The 20,520-nt window shown below is 44.1% G+C and overlaps 1 protein-coding gene across 1 annotated transcript in view; it reads right to left on the bottom strand.

Moving 5' to 3' along the window:
• Window positions 1–312: 312 nt before the first annotated feature.
• LOC120836531 overlaps window positions 313–20,520 on the bottom strand; it is a 36,585-nt gene continuing 16,377 nt past the window's right edge. The window contains exons 3-4 of the mRNA XM_040205484.1: window positions 5,300–5,398; window positions 313–420 (exon numbers count right to left, since the gene is read on the bottom strand). Of these exons, the coding sequence (XP_040061418.1) occupies window positions 313–420; window positions 5,300–5,398 (207 nt within the window). The remainder of the gene's footprint in view (window positions 421–5,299; window positions 5,399–20,520) is intronic.

Below are 20,520 nucleotides of genomic sequence, written 5' to 3'. Positions count from 1 at the left end.
TGTAACGCAATGCATAAGCCACGGAAGATATTGAAATATAATCGATAATTTTGAATACATTTTACTACTGAGTTAACAATTTTTTTTTAAATTTTATTCCGATGCAGATTGAAATAGATGCGACTGAAAAATAAAATATATCAAGAATACAACAGAAGACACTTTTAACGCAATACAGCCCAGCTCGTAGTTACTGGGCATCACAACCTGAAGAACTAAGGAAGAGATATACAGTTTTATAAAGGATATATACAGATAAAGGGCACATGAGACTACTTTATATATCGCAGTCGCTGTAACAAAAGTTAAATCCTAATAACATTTAGGACAATAGCACCACGTTTTGAGTAAATCTGCTTTCCTATTCTCCAAGTCCTCCTTCCATTTACTGACGGCATCTCCATTGTCTTCTTTGCAGGGCTGTAGAGAAAGAAAATGCAATTTTTGTTTTACAGCAATCACAACACAAATGTCAGCGTTCGAACAACTTCGTTTCGCTGGTAGTCGTTTCATCGTTTTATTAATTGCAGTGTAAGTCATGTCAGTGCCTCCTATATAAGTTACGCTATGCCTGTCAGCTTCATTCCAAGAGGTGTTCAGGCCCGATGCTTCACCTCACAACACGCGCGTACGGCTAGGTAGCGCCGCCTGGCGGATGTTCGTTTTTTCTATTTTTCTAGAATGTTGTATTTACATTATTATTGAAGATATATCATATATATGTTTTTTCAACAACACGTGGAACACGTTTGTGGATGTGACCGCACTGATCCAAACGAGTTTCGCTGAGACAAAATACGAAACTACGAAACGAGCACGGCCAGGCTCAGCTTTTGCAGCGCGAACGCGGAGCACTTGGCCGCTTGACCGTATGCTTCGGCGCCGTGTTGTACGGAACGGCGTTCCAAGGAACGGCGTTCCTGGAACGCGTTCTTTTTTAGGAGGAACGAAGGAACGCCGCCGTTCCGTTTTACATCGGTGGAACTGGAACGGGAACGCGTTACATTTTTAATGGAACGGAAAGAGTATCGGCGTTCCTTTCTTTCGCTCAGTGGGGTAATTTTTTGTTTCATTTCTAAGAGGGAAATTTTAAAAGTATAAGAACTATATCTTTACGAACATATTGTTTTTAACTCGTTAACTTTTTGGCTGCTTATCTTCGGGTTTATTTTGTGTGGTCCTCACCTGGTAACAGCCGGGTACAGGAGAGCTGGTGGATATTGATTCTTTTTTGAGTGCCCGAGACTGAGGTACAAAAAGCAAAACTTATAGTCGCAGGAAAAGACACAGAAAGAGAGACGTTTCAAACTCAGCTCCTTTCTATGCCCCCCCCCCCCCTTTCCTCTAATCCTCATACCCCCTCCCAGAAGTCTAAGGCCGACTAAAGCCATTTCTGAACTTCCATAAAGAGATCTACAATTATAACAAAATCACAGACTACCAGACATCGAACGCACCCTTGAATCCCGAACATTGGTCACTTAAAAGATATATAAAAATTAACCTTTATCCCTTCTCCCCTTGGCCCCCGCCTTCAAACTGAACAACGAATCCAACCTCCACGAAGACGTACTTGTAGTTTTCAAGACTAACCTTCCAAAAGCCCTATCCTCTCCTTCACTTGTTCGTCTTGCGGACAGCAACATAGAGTAGCAACTGTTGTTAAACTGTTGTTAACTTCAAACAAGGGACTTCGTTAGATTGAAACGTGTGAGGCTGTTGTAAAACGCTCGTGCAATGTGGGGTAACAGTATATTTGGCTCGTCTGAATCGTTCAAATATGGTTAAAAGCTGATATTTTTAAACTTGAATATATCAACAAATCAAACCTTGATTCCGCTTGTTTTCTTCTCTTGGTGCCCTTCCATCACGACATATAAATGTGTATGTTCCCATTTGATAAGATTGATAAAAAGATTCGATTAATCTAATTAAATATGGTAATCAGCAAAATTCAAATGTAGCGTATATGTAGCGATACGTTCCATTTCTTTGACTGTAACGGGAACGAGTTTCTTTTTCACATATGGAACTTGTAACGGGAACGCGTTCCGAAAATCAGACGGAACGAGGAACGAGCTGTCGTTCCTTTTTTTGAGGAACGTGTACAGCACTGCTTTGGCGGCAGTTTGGGGCTTTAGAAATCACCTTGGATCAAGCGCATAGAAATATTTGGCGCCGGGTCGTGTGCGGGTGAAAAGTAGGAAAATAAGAAGTGATATTTCGTTGAAAACGGCGAGCTCATTGAACCTCCTACGGAAGAGATGGCTGGCTTCACTACACGGCAGGTTAGTACGCCTAGGTGGCTCCACCGCACGGCAGCCACAAGTACTATTTGCCCTCACCCTTCCGCTTGCCAGTGTTCAGAGCTGACAGGCATTGTGTAATTATATAGGAGGCGCTGGTCATGTATAAAAAAGTGCCTGATTTAGTGCCCCAAAAGAGGCACCAAAATGTACTTTTTTTCAAATGAGATTGAGGTACTTTGGAAGGAGACTTCGTTTCAGTAGTTGCACTAGAAAATATACTTTTAGCCTCTTGAATATTTTTGAATATACTACTCTTGAATATACTTTGAACATACTACAGATGACGTAGGATATCTTTTTTTTTTAAGTATCCTAATTTTTCAACATTCAAGAGTGTGTGTGTGTTCTTTTATTTAACAGTATTTAATGTATTTCTGCCATTGTATTTATGTTCGTGAGTATGTGGCTTATTTAGCGTTTCCCTGCTACAATGCTTCGGCGCTGCAGGTTGTTTTTGCAAATAAATAAATAAATAAGGGTGCTGTGCCAGTATTTCTGGACTTTCACTAAATAACGCGCAGCATTAATCTCTGACATTCACAACCTACGATACATGGGTTAGATTATATCTCATATTGGGCAGTCGCAACAAAATTTGAGAAAAAAGTGGCGTTAACTTTTTCAGGTTACAGGCAAAATGAGGGGCCACGTGATCTCGTGCTGATTGTATGCCGCCCAACGTTCATCACAGCCGTGCACTCGGGTTGGCAAGGATATCGCTCGTGTGAAGCCGCAAAGAGTGTTAGGTGTCGGCTGTTCCCGTCGCTGCAGCGATTGGACTCGAGTCACCACCCGAATACTTGCTGGCGCATTGATTGTCATGAGACCAAACAGTTGGCCCCCGTCCAACCTATGAGATACTTTTGAATATCGTTATTATAAGATAGTCCAGTGACTACAACAACGATACGATACCCGTTACTACGGTATTATGCTTGGCGAGGGGTAAGTTGCAATAAAACGTCCACACGTATCGTCGAAATTACACAACGACAAAGACGCTTCTTGGTCAGTGGCATTGCTTGCAAGCATGCTAGGATGCGAGGACATAAACATACATAAGTATGTTTATGTGAAATGAAAAAACGTTCCAACCTAATGTCGTTCCTTTCGAGGTGAGCACGTTGGTTTCATGTAAAGACATGAGAATGAATGAAAAGCCTAACAAAACACGAAAAGAATATCCATAAAAACTGCACTTTCTGTATTCTGTCCCTACATAGTTTTTTCCCTTATCGCTCCAAGGTCCTTTAAAAGCTACTATTCTTACTTGTTGCTGTTGCTAATGTTGCTTCCGCTACTAATACTGTTAATTTTATGTTATTTATTCTTTATAAATACACTTATACCATTATTTCTTATAGTTTATTATCCTAATAAATATTGCAGCAAAGCAACCTGCAGGAGAGGTCGTAAATTTCAAGCAGAAATTCGCCTCATAACTAGGCTGAAAGACGGATGGTATGTTGCACGTGGCAATTGACGCCCCATCTAGACCCCCAGGAATCGTCGAGATGGTTGCTAGCCTAAACGCAACACTGAGACGATTTAGGAATTGTTCGCTGGATCGTCAGGTTCCGGTCCCTACTAGCATTTTTAGTAGTCGACGTGATCACGTGGAGTTGGGTATAACTAGGGCTCCGTGTTTTCGGAGTCTATTTTTCGTGAAATTCGGAGGGTGTTTTTCGGAGTTTATTTTTAGCGAAAATTCGGTGTTTATCGGAGTTTATTTTTCATATATCCCCAATTCTCCGAAATTCGGAGATTAATTTCGCAGTGCTTCCTATTAAAAACAATAAATAATAACCGGATGAAAACGTATGCCAGTAAAAAATAAAACGCGCTTGTATGAATTAACATTTCTTCAGTTGATTTTGACGTTAGTGTCATTGGCACTATTAATTTGTGCCACGACAAACGTCGCACACGAATGTGGCTTCGATAAACGTCGATACCTTAAAATCAATAAACTGCCGAAGATAGTCGCAAGGAAGCTCGTAGTCATCCCATCAATCTATCCCGCCTCCGCGCGAGGTGGATGTAATAGAGAAGTTTCAACTGCACCTCTTCCCTATCTTATACAATGTCTCGTCAATGTTAGCCCCAGAAACATACCCTCTCCTCTCTCTAAATCCCGAACCCCATGGCCCAAACTAGAAACCAAAAGAGTGGCTTTTGTCGTGACACGAATGGTACGATGACCTGTCTCCCTGAGCGAACCTTGACGAGGCGCGCCGGAAGACCCCCTTTTGACAACGGTCCGAGGCTTGAAAAATAATTATGGTGTCAATTTCCTAGGACCATTTAACCTGCGCTGCCGGAAATGTAAAAAAAAAAAAAAAAATCATTTTTTAATTGTTTGGGGGGTGGGGGGGGGGGGGGGGGGTTGGGGGGGGGGTTGGGGGGGGGGGGGCGGGGGTGGCATGGGCACATAACAATTCGGAGTTTATCGGATAAATCCGAATTGCCAAAAATTTTACCGGCGGGTGTTTTTCGGAGTTTTTCGGATTTATCCGAAAGCACGGAGCCCTAGGTATAACATGAGAGGCATTTTCGATTTCATGAAACAATTGTGAACAATGTTATGTAGTTATAACACGGCAAAAACTATTTTATGCTATGTGCCGTCAGTAGACTGGATATAAGAAAATATCTGATCATCTGAATATACATAACAAAGATGGCCGGCTGCGTCTTGCCCAGGGGATCCGATGAAATGACGCATGGTCTTGACAATGTAAAAAGAAAAAAAAAATGTTTCACGTATTACTTCTGCACAGAGCCAATAGAGAGCCAATAAGTACCACTTGTGTTATGGTTAAACAAAGACAATGGCTAAACGTTTGGTACAGAATTGTGCCATGCCCTTAGTAAAGTAAACAGGAACGATAAGTACCTTTTTAAAAGTATATAAAACCGGGTACATAAATATATAAATAGATTCCCGAAAAAAAAAGTGAAGGCAGCGAGAACTTTATTTCGTGACTTACCGGGCTATTGTTGCGGCAAACCGTGCCTGGCAATTTCAGGGTCTCGGTACCATCGTTGCATGTCACAGTACACCCGGGATAATTAAAACGTTGATAACCCTGCGGTGCATTGACATATAATGTTAAAAACAAACATTAAAACAAATCTCTGTCCATGAGATAAAAATTCGTTGGAATGGTGAATTTAAAGGCAGACCCTCAATCAGAGAAAAAGAACCAGACCCTCACTTTACTTCTGCCAACAACCCCCCCCCCCCCCCCCCCAATTAGGGGAGAAAATCCCCTCTTCTATATCCTCACCATTTTCCGGCTTTTTATATCTACAAAAATATATAAAAGATGCGTGTTAGTTTTATGAAACTGGAACTCAGAGTCACTTCTCGTATAAGGCACTGCTATAAGTGTAGGCTTTGAAAAAGGACCCTACTTTGAGAAGTTGTGTGTTCCTTCTTACTGAAATAATACATGTTTTTAATAGAAATGAATACCGATATAAAGTATAACAAAGTACCCAAATAAAAAAATCGAAGGTGTTTTTTCTTTATTTGCATCGGAATTTTTTGTTGTTTGATTATACCCCATGTTTGCCTAAATATATCATGGCTATGTACAACTCAGATACGTTATAGATATTTTAAAAAGCCATATATACATATATAAGGACAATACTATCTGAAAAGTATATGATGGTGATTAACTTATTTTATGAGATACAGCTAGGCCTCCAAAGTTTGCCATTTGTCATTCCAGGAGGTATGTTGACAATTTAAAAAAAAATAATAAAATTTAAAAAAAAACTGTATAATTACGATATATTACAAGGAAGCTATACCCATAGTTTGTTTCTAAAAAAAGTATTAGAATTATCCTAATTTTATTGTTTTAGTCATTACTTTCAAACCCGCCCCTCGATCAGTGCGCGTTAATGCAGCTGTCCACCTCTGCATGCTTTAAAATTTTTCCTGTCCCCATGTTTATTTTCTGGTAAAAACTAAGTTCAAGATTCATTTATAACACACACTTGAAATTAGCATATAAAAGCATCAGTTGATTTAAAGACGACGACAAGCCACCCTTAAATCGATCTTTTTTTTAAGATCACCCCACTAAGTCTCGCAGCTTAACGTTCTAATACGCATGCGCATGTGGGTTAGGGCTTTTAAAGGAAAATTTAAGCGGGTTTGTATTTTAGTAAAAACGCTTGAATCGTCTCCATTTGGCTTCAAAACCCACAAAAATCGGTATTTTTTTTTTTTTTTTTTTTTAGTTTGGTGCATGGAGATTGCACAAAACAATTTCAGAGTATCGCTGAAGCCCCTCCTCGGAGCGTTATGTCATAAAAGAAGTTTTCAAAGTCTCCGTTCTCGCGCATATTGAGCGCCTATCAAAGCTATGCACGCGCACTCTCGCTATTTTCCAAAAGGCCAGAAAAAGACGTTACGACTGGTGTTAGTGCGGGGAAATATACCTGGCAAACTTGCAAATGCACGCGCTGCCCACGGGAACGACACGCGCTTAGCGGTTTTTCAGGGTTTTTTTGTTTAGGAACATCTTCGGGGAAAACCAACGAGCTTGAGTGAACTTAGAGCGGTAAACCAGCAGTCAAAAATGGCAACCCCCCGGTTGCCGCCATCTTGCCTGTTTGCCACATTAGTTATCACGTAACGTTAAAATGGTCGCGCCCAGAGGTGGGCCAGATCGAACCTCCTTGGCCAGATCAAATTGGCCAGATCGCGGTCAGCAGGTGGGCACTCTGGGGCTGCGTTTGAATCTTACTCGAATGGCGCCGAGTTATTCCGGCGGATCAAGTCACGTGACAATGCAGATACTGCAATGCTGGACGCGCGTAGGTTTTCTAACGCAACGGGTACGAGACCCTCACCCAGGAGTGAGATAGAAGCTGCGTTCGACTTACTTGCACCTCCTGCGCATGTGCAGAAAAGTGTAGGGCAGTCTACTTCCGGTAAATGTATTGAGATACAACCGGAAGTACACCGCCCACACTTTTCTCCTAAACCTAACCGAGTGGACTGTGATTTCAATAGGCGCAGCCTGCGTAGGCGCAGTTTCAAACGCTGCTGGCGGCTAAATTCTCGTCTTTTCTCGCTATATTTTGTGTTTCATGGTACATGTATTTTCCCAAGGACATTGAGAAAGCATTGTGCCACATTTGAAAAAACAAAAAAGCAACAAAAAAAACTGCAAACTATTTTTGTTGGGTACGCGCGCGTCAGAACGAATGCGACTGGAATGTATAGTTCTAGTTATTTGTTTTTTCTTACGATAAGTTTTGACGGCGCCGCGGGATTCGCCGCATGTGAAACGACAAAGCGCTTTGCTGACAGAAATAAATTGCAACAGAAGAGGGCCGAAAGGCATGCATTTTTCACGCTCACAAATAACGTGTTTACCGATGGACAGGACACGGACGTACAATTGAGGAAGTGTTAACATTCGAACAATATATCGTACGCACCACACGATGCAGCGTTATCCGAAAAGAATTTATTTGAGAAAGATCTCAAATAACACAGTCACAGTCGACGACAGTCACATCTTGACGATCGGACGGAATCCGAAATGACTTCGTTTTCGGGCACGTTTTGGGGAGAGCTTCCTTTTTTCACAACCGCACCAAGGCAAAGAAACGAACGCGACTGACCCGTTTCTCACCCCAACCCGGACAACTATTTTTGGAGAGGACTGAGGATTCTACGCGGATTATCTCTGGGAGGGGGGAGAACAATGTTCGCAAAATCGCGTCGAGGGTCGTTCGACGTCCTTCACCTCCTTCGTTTCCCGTGAATGTCGAGCAGAAAAGCTTGAATGGCAGGCACTTAACAGCCTTATTTCTCACAATGGAAGATAACCCAAAACGGGTACGCAGCACGCATAAAAAAAATTAAGTGGAAACTTTGAAGAGAGGCGAGAAAACGTCGAATGCAAAACCGCAAAAACGTAGGCAGAGAACCGCGCTGAGCGGGTCTTCACAGTCCCAGAGAGTGGCAGAAAATTTCTAGCTGATAGAGAACGCGAGAGTCGCGCCAGCCGCATCAGCATCAGCAACATGGCGGCGGCCTAGGCCATTCCCTCTTTCTCCCGCTCTTTCCTCCCCTCCGCGACTCGCACACTCTGCTATTTCGACGCTGGCGCCGCCAACGGTGTCCCTCCGGCGAGCGCCGCTGCAGAAGTCTGCTGGCAAATCCTTAACTCATCTCTGTGACGTCACGGCGCGGTGGTGGCGCGTCGGTCGCACTTCCGGTCTGGGGATGTGGGCAGAAGTCCCCATGCCAGACGTGTATTCCTGCGTTGTTTTGAAAGGAACCAGACAAAAACCCGCCTTCTCGTCAAAACGCCGCGACTGGGGCCGTACCAAAAGTGTCGAGAAAAATTTGAAGGTCAGTTTTCAGGTGCTCAGTTCGTCCGAGAATCAGGATATGTGCCGTAAAAACGGAAAAGCAGACGCCTTCGGACAACGATTGCTTGGGCGGGAAGCACTTTGGGTTGAATTCACGGACACTTGTGGTCATCAGATTTATTTGTGTTGTTGCAACATGAACGCAAGAAAGCCATCAAGTTGTGCGGACCATCTGCGGACTACGTTCAGTGCGTCTTCAAGTTCAAACGGCCGCCTGTTCGTTCGAGCTGTCGTCTGCTCTCTCAAACGTTTCTGCTCGTCGTCTGCTCTCTTAGACTACGCCGGCCCATATATGTTGGCCCGTATACTTGCGATAAGAAGTAAGTGCAGGCTTCAAAAGACTTACGTTTGAAGGTTGGTAAGCAGGCTCGATGTAAACAATAAATACAAGATGTTGATCATTGTTACCAGTGACTATCACCGACTATCTACGCCTAATTGACTTGGTCCGATTCTGCTTGCGATTTTCAGTATCGACATCGACCATCTCAGCTACGGTTCAAGCTTTTGCAGCCCGAGAGGCGTCGCGACTGAAAATTGCGAGCGAAATCTCATCATGCGACTCAGGTTTTTGCGTACATACTGCGGCGTTCACGCGGAATGAATCGCCACATGTCACATTATTAGCGCGAAGTTTCGCGGTGTAACGAGCCTCGGTAATTTCGCTGACGGAGCTCAAGTAGTCAGACATCGCCAGGAAGACGTAAAATCAACAATTCGAACGCGAAAAAGAGCAGGGGGACTCACACCGACGCCGATAACATCGCATTTCAATGGTTTGTCTATGGGCGACGACGAGCTTCTTGCCCACACCCCCCTCGGGCAAGCGCGGCGCCGGTGGCGTCCGCTAGGAGCGCTCCGGTTTGTTTGTAAAAGTTTTCTCGTACTGAGTTGCGGTGAGCGGACGTGTTTCCTGGTTCTCCTCGAGCATCCGAAGCTAAGTGCCAGTTTTTCTTCTTTCCTCTCTCTTTTTTTGAGAGTTGATTGGAAGTGACTATGCGGTAGCAGTATTAGGTTTGAACAGCAGCAGTTAACGTTAGTTTCGCAAAGTAGGCTCTGCTTGAATTTTTGGCGGGAAGGGACGGTTTGTTCCCGGTCTAGACATGGGTCTAGATTTGGGTCGGCATGACAAGGGTAGGGACGAGTTGGTGCAGTGCGAGGGGTGTGGGAGGTGGTGTTACCTGGAGGAGACGGGTTTCGGGAGCCTGGAGGTGGCGGCGGAGGTGAGTTTCGAGTGTCGGCTTTGTATGAAGCTTCAGCAGGTAACTGGGGGATGGGAGGGTAGAGTTCGGGAGATTGAGGCCCAGCTTAAGGCAGAAGGAGAGAAGCGGGTGGGTCTCGAGGCCCAGGTAGAGGAGCTGACTAGGCAGCTTAATCATGAGAGGGAGCAGCGGGTCGGCCTCGAGAAGCAGGCGGAAGAGCTGGGGGAAGTATGGAAGGCGGGTTTAGAGGAGCGTAAGAGGGAGTGTGACAGTAGGGTAGAGCGCCTGGAAGGGGTAATTCGAGCGAGTGAGAGTAGCGAGGGACGAAAGGAGGAAGTGTCAGTTCTAGCGGGACGAACCACCAGTCTGCAGGCTGGGGTCCCTGGTGGTCGGGAGTCCGGCCTGTTGGCAGGCGGGCTCGACGACGCTGGAGAGCTGATTGAACCTCAGCTCAATGGCGCCTTCGAGCAGCAGGCGTCGGGCAGTCAGGTGACAGGAGATAAGTCGCAGGACAAAGGCGCGCAGGCACCAGGGGGATCTAGGGTACTGGTAGTGGGGAGCTCTAACGTAGCACGGGTTAGGAGGGGTGTACATAACAGGGTGAAGGGAGACCAGAGGGTAACCGTAGAGGTCCAGCCAGGGAAGTGTATGGTGGATGCTATGACCGCAGCACGTGAGGGGGTGTGGGATAACCGGGAGGGAAGGAACCTAGTAATAGTTCATGCGGGGCTTAATGATGTGCTGAAGGGTAGGAGCCAGAACCTCGGAAAGCAGCTAAACGTGGGAATACGTAAGCTGAGGGACGTGTCTGAGAATGTGCATGTGGTTTTGTGCACCATTCCAGAAGTTCGGGGGCAGTCCGGGTTAACGGAGAGGAGGGTTGTCGAAGCCAACGGAGTAATTAAGGGTATGAGTCGACAGCTTCGGTACAACGTAATGGAAGTAAACAGAGAGGTGTACGAGGCTGGCTCCCGCCCTTTTGCAGATGGCATTCACTACAGTGAGGCCACGGGTTACAGGGTGGGGATAGGATGGGCCGCACGGTGACTGCTTTTTTTGGGGGACCGAGGGCCCTGGGGGCACTGAAGTAATTGAAAACCCAACGAAGTCAGGAGAGGCACCCAGGGTTAAAAAGAGGATAAAACGTAAGAACAGGTATAAAAAAACAGCACAATCAGACATTGGATATATTAACATGCAGGGTGGTAGAAATAGGTTAAAATGGGAAGAGGTAGAGGAGCAACTAAGAAAGGAGGATTTAATGGTGTATGGGTTTGTGGAAACACATCTCAGAGACATGGAGCAGCCACCTTGCAACCCTGACTATGTGTGGGAAGAATGCAACAGAATGGAGGGAACGAGGAAGGGAGGTGGAATTGGAGCATTTATTAAGAAGAATATGAACTTTCAAAGGATCAGAAAGGAGTGCGCCGAACATTTGTGGCTGAAAGGAAAAGTCACTGGGGAATCAACAGTCCTTGGAGTGGTTTACTTATGGACAGGGACAGGTGCTAAAGAGGAAAACAGAAAAATGATTGATTGCATATCAAGAGACATTAGTGAACTAGGGGAAGGCTCCGAAATAATTATTATGGGAGACATGAATGCCCATATTGAGGGTCTGGATGGGTATACGGACTCAACTGGAAGCATATTACTAGAACTGGTGGAAAAACATGACTTAGTTTTATGTAATACCAGTCAGAAGTGTGACGGGCACATAACTTGGGAAACTGGCAATCTGCATTCAACTATAGATTACGTACTCATGTCACACAAAATATATGGTAAGTTACAAGTAATGAAAATAGATGAAGAAGGTTCCAAAAGTCTTGGTAGTGATCACAAACGTATTAAGCTGAATTTTGCCAGAGAAGTAAATGCTGAAACTAGACAACATAATTCAAAGCAAACTTTCTGCAGCGACAAAGAGTTGGAAATAGTTGTTGAAAGAATAGAGGCAGCAGTTTCAGGGCAACGGCATACAGATTGGACCTATGAGAGCCTAACTAGGCTTTTTGCTCTAGAACTAGACAAAGTTAAGAGTAAACGAAAGGGGAAGCAAGGATATAGACCAAAAAGCTGGTGGGACAAAGAAGTGAAGCAAGCGATACAAAAACGTCAGGAAGCCTCTAGAGAACACTGGTATTCCAAGCGTAGTGGGGAGTCCGAAACGGAAGTAAAAAGAAAATGGGACAATTTTATAACATGTCGCCGAGAGGCATCCAGTTTGATCAATGCGAAAATTCAGACAAAGGGTGAGGAATGGATGAGTAATGTAAGTAAGAAAGATAGAAACGCTGCCAAGAAGTTTTGGGAGCACTTGAACTCACTCGGTGAAACAACGCAAGCTAGACAGAGGTTCATACTCTCGCATCAGGGAGATCAATTATAGAGGGAGATGATGCGATACAATATATAGGAGCAGTGATGGAGGAGAAATTTCGGGAACGGTTACATGTGGAAGATAGGAGAACCGAAGGAAGTAGCAGTCCAGTTTGTGACATCGCGGATTTTGGACAAAGAGAATGGGAAAAGGCGGAACGAAGAGTCCCTAGTGGCACGTCGACAGGCACAGACGGTATCCCTATCAAGCTGGTGAAGAATTTGGGTCCTAAATCTAAGGCAAAACTAAGGGAGGTAGTGAGTACCATGATAACAAAAGGAAATATTCCAGATGAATGGAGGCTTAGTAGGATGAGTATGATATATAAGGGAAAGGGAGATAAGTCTGATATTAGGAATTATCGTCCTATAACCGTGACACCGGTTATTTACAGGTTGGTAATGCAGATTATAAAGAACAGACTGGAGGAATGGGTAGATTGCGAGGGCATACTGGGCGAATTACAGAACGGGTTTCGAAAACAAAGAAGGTTGGAGGACAATTTATTTTCTCTAACACAGTGTATAGAAATAGCGCAAAAAGAAAACAGACAGCTCTGGCTGGCATTTCTGGATATCAAGGGTGCCTATGACAATGTGAACCAAAGAAACCTGTGGGACATAATGGAGAACTTAAACCTAGATGAAGGACTAACAGCACTATTAAGGAACATTTACAAAGATAACAAGGTGATTATAACATGGGAAGGAAAGGTGACAGGGAAAATAGAGATAAGACGAGGCCTTAGGCAGGGGTGCCCGTTATCGCCTTTGCTGTTTATGTTGTATCTGAGAGGATTGGAGGATATACTAGAGAAGAGTGGGCTTGGGTTCAACCTTTCTTACAGTAAGCTAGGCCAAAAAATTTAGCAATCCTTACCGGGATTGATGTATGCGGATGATATTGTACTAATGGCTAACAACAGGACAGAGTTGCAGGAATTAATGAGCATCTGTGGTAGGGAAGGAGAGGAATTAGGTTTAGAATTCAGTAGCGAAAAATCGGCAGTCATGATTTTTAACGAGGATGAAGTTGAGCGGCTGAAGATACAGAATATTACAGTTGAGAGAGCTAGTAAATACAAGTATCTAGGAGTATGGATATGTGATGGTGCAGAATATCTCAGAGACCATGAAAAGTATATAATAGATAAGGGCAACAGAAATGCAGCTGTAATGAAAAATAGAGCACTTTGGAATTACAACAGGTATGAGGTGGTGAGAGAGATTTAGAAAGGGGTCATGGTGCCTGGCTTGACTTTTGGAAACGCAGTGCTATGCATGAAATCCGAAGTGCATGCGAGACTAGAAATAAAACAGCGCGGAGTAGGTAGACTGGCTTTGGGGGCACATTGCAAAACGCCAAACCAGGGAGTACAAGGAGACATGGGATGGGCATCATTTGAGAGCAGGGAAGCGGTGAGCAAGGTAGAATTTGAGGATAGGTTGAGGCAAATGGACGGGGAGCAATGGGCACGAAAGGTTTTCAGCTATTTATACATGAGGAGTGTAGACACAAAGTGGAGACAGCGCACTAGGAAATTAAGAGGAAAGTTTTTGGGCTATAGCGAAGATACGGAAGAGCAAGTCTCAGTTAAGAAGAAAGTTAAGGCCACAGAAAGAGATTGGTGGCTAGAGGGAATGCAGACAAAGACGGCTCTGGAGAGCTATAGATTAAACAAAAGAGTTATTGCCAAAGAAAGCATTTATGACAATTCTAGGGGAAGCTCATTGCTGTTTGAGGCAAGAACGGGTGTTCTGCGAACCAGAACATACAGAGTGAAGTACCAGGAAATTGATACAGTGTGCACTGCTTGTGGAGAGGAGGACGAGACGGCTGAACACTTGATACTCTACTGTAAAGGGCTTCACCCTATGCCTACCGAAGACAACATTGATTTAATAAAGTCATTGGGTTTTAGAGACAGCGAAGGGAGAGTGGATTTCAAGACTGTAGAGATTACCAAGCAAAGATTAAGTGAATGGTGGCAGAAATCAAGAGAAAACTAGGTATTTTCTTTTCCACTGATGGCAAGGGAGTTTCATAGCCTCACTTTCTTTGCACTGCGGAGTGAATATAGATTTCACATTTAAATATTCTAAGCTTAAATGGTAAAACAAAATGGCTAGGTGGCGTAAGCTACCGCCCGATCCAAAGGGCTCAGCCGTATTCATCCATCCATCCATCCAAACATGAGTTGCAGCTTTCGCATTTTTGTTAGAATATTAGTTACTGATGTCCCCGACACGTTTGCAAGTAGGTATGTCTGTTCATTGATTCACGTTTGGAGCAGGGACGCAAGCTTAGTCGAGGCTTCGGCCGAGCCGAAGACTCGTCTGCTAGGATAATTCGGCTCTAGGTCCGTTGCAATATTCCCCTTAAAGATATTCTTAATATTGAACTGTACTGTGAAACACATCGTCCTAATTCCACTGCCTTTTCAACATTCAGTTGTCAACTCGTTTAGCGGGAAATAACACTTGTTTCTGTTATTGAAGCGAGTTGTCGTCTTGGTCGTTTCCAGAACAGTCTGTTCCTTTTTGTTTCTGCCTTCACACGCCGAAGGGATGAGGCTAAAACGTTAATGGGCGTTTTGTGGGCGCTCGCAAGTGATTTAGTAACGCAGGGCGAGCACTAAAATTCCAGAAGTTTGGTCCAAGTTCGTTCTAGAACTCTGTATGCTTCCAATAAAGTGCTTGGTTCGTTTAGTCAGATGTTGGTACGTTTTACGTCTGCCCGTGAAATTTATGAACGTGGCGATTTGCTCGCTTTGAACGCACTGCTGTTTTGCAAGAGTGACAATTTTTATTTTGATCTGGGACGGTTCATGCGTATCAGAGGCCGAAGGTCCGTTCTAATTGGCTTAGTGAGTTCTAAATTAATAGTTGAAACATCGCTCTTATAAATGCAACCGCAGACAAAACATTGTATTGTTTCACGAGACCAGCTTTCTTGCGACCGGGTAATTCTTATTATTCAGTGCGTAGGCATTTTCAGACAAATTAGAAATACACCCCTCCTCCCACACACACGCAAAATTCAACATAGTACGAGCTCAGCCTGTGTAAAAATCTAACCACTCTGATTCACGCTTTAGATGGGCAATTTATCCAATGCAGTAAGACCGGTGACTTGTCGTCTTCAGCATGTAAAACACAGAAGTGACACCCGACCATACGCCTGACTGATTTCATCATTACCAGAGATTGTCCGTTCAGGAGGCCTCGGTAATGAACGCGTGAGACATCATGAGGGCCAGGTCAAGCTGTTCACTCGTCGCAACTCGAATCATGCCCCTACCCATTCATTCGATCACCTTGTACTCCGATCATGTTTATTTTGACAAGTCAGCGAAGAAGGCGGGCACAGCGCAAGATTGCAACTTAGAATTGAAGCCCAGCAAAGCTTGGAAGTGGGCCGGTTTAAGGCCAGTTGGTTGTTTACGGCGTAGGAACAATCTTGTCTCCGCGCGAGTCGAGCACTCGCGCCGCAATGATCGTAAGCTACCTCGCGTGTCGCTGCCGTTTTTACTTTAACGCTAGATAGTTACGAGATGAGATAATAAGAGGTCACTCCTGAGCCATACCTTACCTCGCACAGTGTGGTTGAGGCGCGCACGTAAAATTCTTTCGTTTGATTCGCAACATCCAAATCTGCCTTCGCTTTTTGTCCCGCACCCCAAGGGCGATTCGGAAGAGCTTCTTTCCTTCTCCGGACGATTCAAACAACGATTCAAACAACCTACCGCACAGCAGCACGTCATGGCGGCAGCTTGATTGGCTTGATGTCGTTTATAAAAGCAAAACACTCGACACTAACCCTACCGACACAAAAATACAAGCTCCTTCGAGCGGCCGGCGACGTAGTATGCAGCCGGATGCGAGGAGCGGTGGGCCGGTGGGCCACAAATCATGGCGGACGGAAGTGGCGAACCGAAACCTCACGGGCTCGGCCAGGCTCGGCCAATCAAAGGTGGCGGGCGGGAGAACTTCCCAGAGGAGGAGAAGGATTTTTGGAGAGGGTGAGGCTGTGTCGGAGGATCAAAGGATGGCGCTACCTTTCCGTATACAGGGGCCTTAGGGTGCGCTAGAGCCGTATATTGGGAGAGTTTGGCCAGTGGGTGTGGCGACGAAGGCGCCGGAGAGGAGAAAAGTAAATGAAAGGGAGGAGAGCGCCGAAGGAGCGAGAGAGAAAGAAGGGAGCAGAGAGGAGACGACCGCCATTTTTTAGCAACGCTGTCTGAGACTGGTCGGAGAAGAGCACTGCCGAGGCTACGCGTCGTCTGCTACGGGCCGACTTATTTTTCGCCTGAATAAAAGTTTGTGGCCATACGCCAAGAAATCTTAATTTATTAGCTTTTTAACCCACCGAGGAATAACAGAATGTCATTTTCTTGCCACAGCCAGCGATATAAAAGGCAATAATCGAGATTTAGATGCCGATTCCACGCATTCCGCCGGGAGAATGATCGAAGATGGCGGCCCTCCCCACTCAGGTGGGAGCAGCCGGGAGTTCACGCGCATGCGCTCACGCCTCTGGCTCTACGCCGCGTGCTGATTGGCTCACTTGGGAGGAGAGCGTTATGGCGGCGAGATCATAGACTGACCAAACTCTCCCCATATCGCCGGCACTCGCAGAGCAGCAGCGGCGTAAACAGAAGCACTGCAGCTACTTACGCAATCGTCAATTTTTCAGGTTGGTGGTATACACTGTTTACCTACCCACTCTATCTATTTTCCCTGCCGCTGCTGCTGCTGCTGCTGTCGAAGAGCACTGTTGTCTGTTAGGTTGAATGGCGGATAATCTGTGTGTGCTTTGTAATGAACTGCTACCAGAAGATGGTCTGTTCGCAGAATGTTGTGATTGCGAGTACGGGTACCATCTGGCCACGTGCTCGGGAGTTAGCGAAGGCACATTTAAATCTAGAGGTGAGACCGCAAAAAAAAAAAACAAAAAAAAACGTGGAAGTGCAAAACATGCCGAACTTTGAAATCCCGAGGAGACAAAAATGAGCGGGAGACGGAATCTGGTCTTGCTAGGGTGTTGGCTGAAATGAACACGAAGTTGGGTGATCTCGCGTCAATCAGCGAAAAGGTGGACACCTTGATGGCAATGAAGACTACTGTTGACAGTATCGAACAAAAAGTACAAAATATGTCAGACAAGTATGACAACCTACTTTCTGCATTCAAAGAACAGTCTCAGGAAATCAAAGAACTAAGGGAACGAGTAACTGACATCGAAACCCAAGACCAAGGAAATACCAAAGAAGTCAAAGCACTAAAACAAGAGATAAATAGGCTAGAGCAGTACAGTCGGAGGCAGAATATGGAGATCCACGAACTACCAAAATCCGAAGGTGAAAATCTTCTCTGTAAAATAAATGACCTTGCAGAAAAACTTAGTCTAGATGAATTAACAACAAATGATCTGAATAACCTGCACAGACTGCCGCCAAAGCCCGGAAAGAATCCAGTCATCTTGATACGCTTTGTATCACAGGCTACACGTGACAAATGGCTAGCTAAAAAGAGTGGCTTGAAAGAAACCGGTCTGAATGTGACCTTCTTTGATAACCTCACCGCGCACAACAGGCAACTACTCTGAATGACGAAAACAAAAGCCCAGGAAAAGGCTACCGGTTTACATGGCAAAAAAATGAAAACATCTATGTACGAAAAGCGGAAGGCAACAACGTAATTAAAATCGGATCCGAGGACGATCTTGCAAAAATAATCTAAAATGGATGATCAAATATCTAAGTCATTGTATTATAATCCTACTATATTTAACCAACTCGTTGCTGAAAATAAGTCGTTTCCTAACCATTTTTCAGTTTTTCATTTAAATGCTAGAAGCGTTGGAAATAAACATGATGAAATTGTTATGCTTTTGAACTCTCTGAATTATAGCTTTGATGTCTTAGCTTTCACAGAAACATGGCAAATGAGCAATAGTGACGACGTTACTTTTCCGGGGTACAAGTGTGAGGAAGTATGCAGAACGAACAAAAGAGGAGGAGGCTTTTCACTATATTTTCATAGCGACATTACATATCACGTCATGCCCGAATTTTCAGTTGTTACTAATCATTATGAATCGATTGCTGCAAAATGTGAGAGTTGGTAGTTGTTTCTGTATATCGGCCTCCTTCGGGGTCAACATCTGAATTTATGAATTACGTGACTGATCTTTTGCAGCATGTTACTGGAATAAACTTGCCAGTCATACTGATAGGTGACTTCAATATCAACCTTCTGGGTTCACAGACGCTGTGTCGAGAATTTCTTGATATCATTGAACCTTTTGGGTGTCATAACGTTATCACCAACCCAACCAGAATAACTCATGACAGTACTTTGATTGATTTATGTAATACAAGTCACGTACCCACTGAAGTGGCATCTGGAATATTTTCATACGCTATAAGGGATCACTTACCAATATTCTGTATCCTTCATACTTCTAAAAAAAGACGCAAAACTCAACACTGTAACGAAGCGGCTTTAGCAACCGCAAGATGCTTCAATTATGATAATATACACAAATTCGGTGCCATGATATCATCCATAAATTGGGATGACGTATATGGCGAGCAGAATCCTGGTACATGCAATGATATATTTATACATAAAATAAAACAATGCTATGATGAAGCATTTCCTATTCGAAATGTATAGAAAAACAAGAAAATAAAAAAAACCTGGATAACTCGTGATCTGTACAAACGAATCAATCATCGGAATAAACTTTACGATAATTTCGTAAAAACGAGGGACGAAGCGATATTGCGCGATTATAAGAAATATAGAAATAAGTTAAATGCAGATATTAAGAAAGCTCGTAAGTTGTATTATGGGAATAAATTCTCCTCAATCTATAATGATCCCCAAAAAATTTGGAATAGCCTAGGAAGTCTTATCGCTCGGCCACATGTTATACTTCCTAACGAGCTATTAATTGTTGGCGTTTTGTATTCTAATTCCTCAATGGCTAATAAATTTAACACGCATTTCTTAAATTCCGGGGCCTCTTCCGCTGCATCCTCACCTGGTACTAGTATTGATTTTTACATGCCTTCGGTTGGATCTGCAAGCTCAATATTTCTTGGCCCTGTGACAGAGGAGGAGATAATTAATTTAATATTTGCCTTAAAAAATAACACAGCAGCTGGAGCCGACGACCTAAAGGCTGTACCGATCAAAGCAGTATCCCATTTTTTAAGTCGTCGATCCCTTGGCACATATTTGCAACACTTCAATACTGACTGGCATATTTCCAGAAAAAATGAAACTAGCCCGAATGTGTGTAATACATAAACGGGGCCCACATAACAATGTAAATAATTATAGACCAATTTCGGTGCTGCCTTTATTTTCTAAAGTCCTAGAGCAGGTTATAAACGTTCGACTTTCAAATTACCTGACAGAAAGGAAAATAATTGTCAAACAACAATACGGTTTCCAGAAAAGTGAGTCGACAGAAAAGGCATTGTTACTTATTAAAGATAAGCTAATAAGTAGTTTTGAAAATCAACTATACACTGTAGGAATCTTCTTAGACTTTCAGAAAGCGTTTGATTCGATTAAACACGACATTCTTTTATTATAGTTATCATATTATGGTATAAGGGGAATAACTTGGGATTTAATTCGCAGCTATTTATCTGACAGGTCACAATATGTAAAAATAAATAAATTTGAATCTGAGCAAGAAAAAATAAGGTATGGCGTACCTTAAAGGGCCCATGAAACGATTTTTGGGTTGGGATAAATCATTTTAGATTGGGATTTTACTAATAGCACATCGTTCAGTGGACCAAAAGAAAACGGTAGAAAGTCAAAAGCCTGACTTTCAGTGCGAAAATTTGAAAACAGAGCGGACTATTTCGTACCTCCTCCCCTTCGCAACCTCTCTGCCTTTTCACTGTGATACAACCGCGATCCCAAAAGCGCGTTATCGGGTCCAAACTGACGTCACACGCAACCGGACCTCACTTATTCCCTTCACCCCTAAGCTGACATTGTGGTGGAAGCTACGCGCTTGCCGGACCAATCAGCCGCCTCCCTTTCATCACCTGACTTCATTCTCTGCAGCCACATTTGCCACGCTCACGTGGCAAGCGTGGCTGGCCCAACGAGCACGCAGCTTCAACAGCACTGTCAGCTTCGGAATGAACGGGGTGGGGAAAGCAACTTTTGTCTGAATTTTGAGC

This window comes from Ixodes scapularis, unplaced genomic scaffold (assembly GCF_016920785.2).
Source record: "Ixodes scapularis isolate PalLabHiFi unplaced genomic scaffold, ASM1692078v2 ptg000312l_1___fragment_3__unscaffolded, whole genome shotgun sequence".
NCBI lineage: Eukaryota > Metazoa > Arthropoda > Arachnida > Ixodida > Ixodidae > Ixodes > Ixodes scapularis.
Note: the sequence above shows the minus strand (reverse complement) of the source record. Positions and strands in the feature narration are given on the sequence as shown.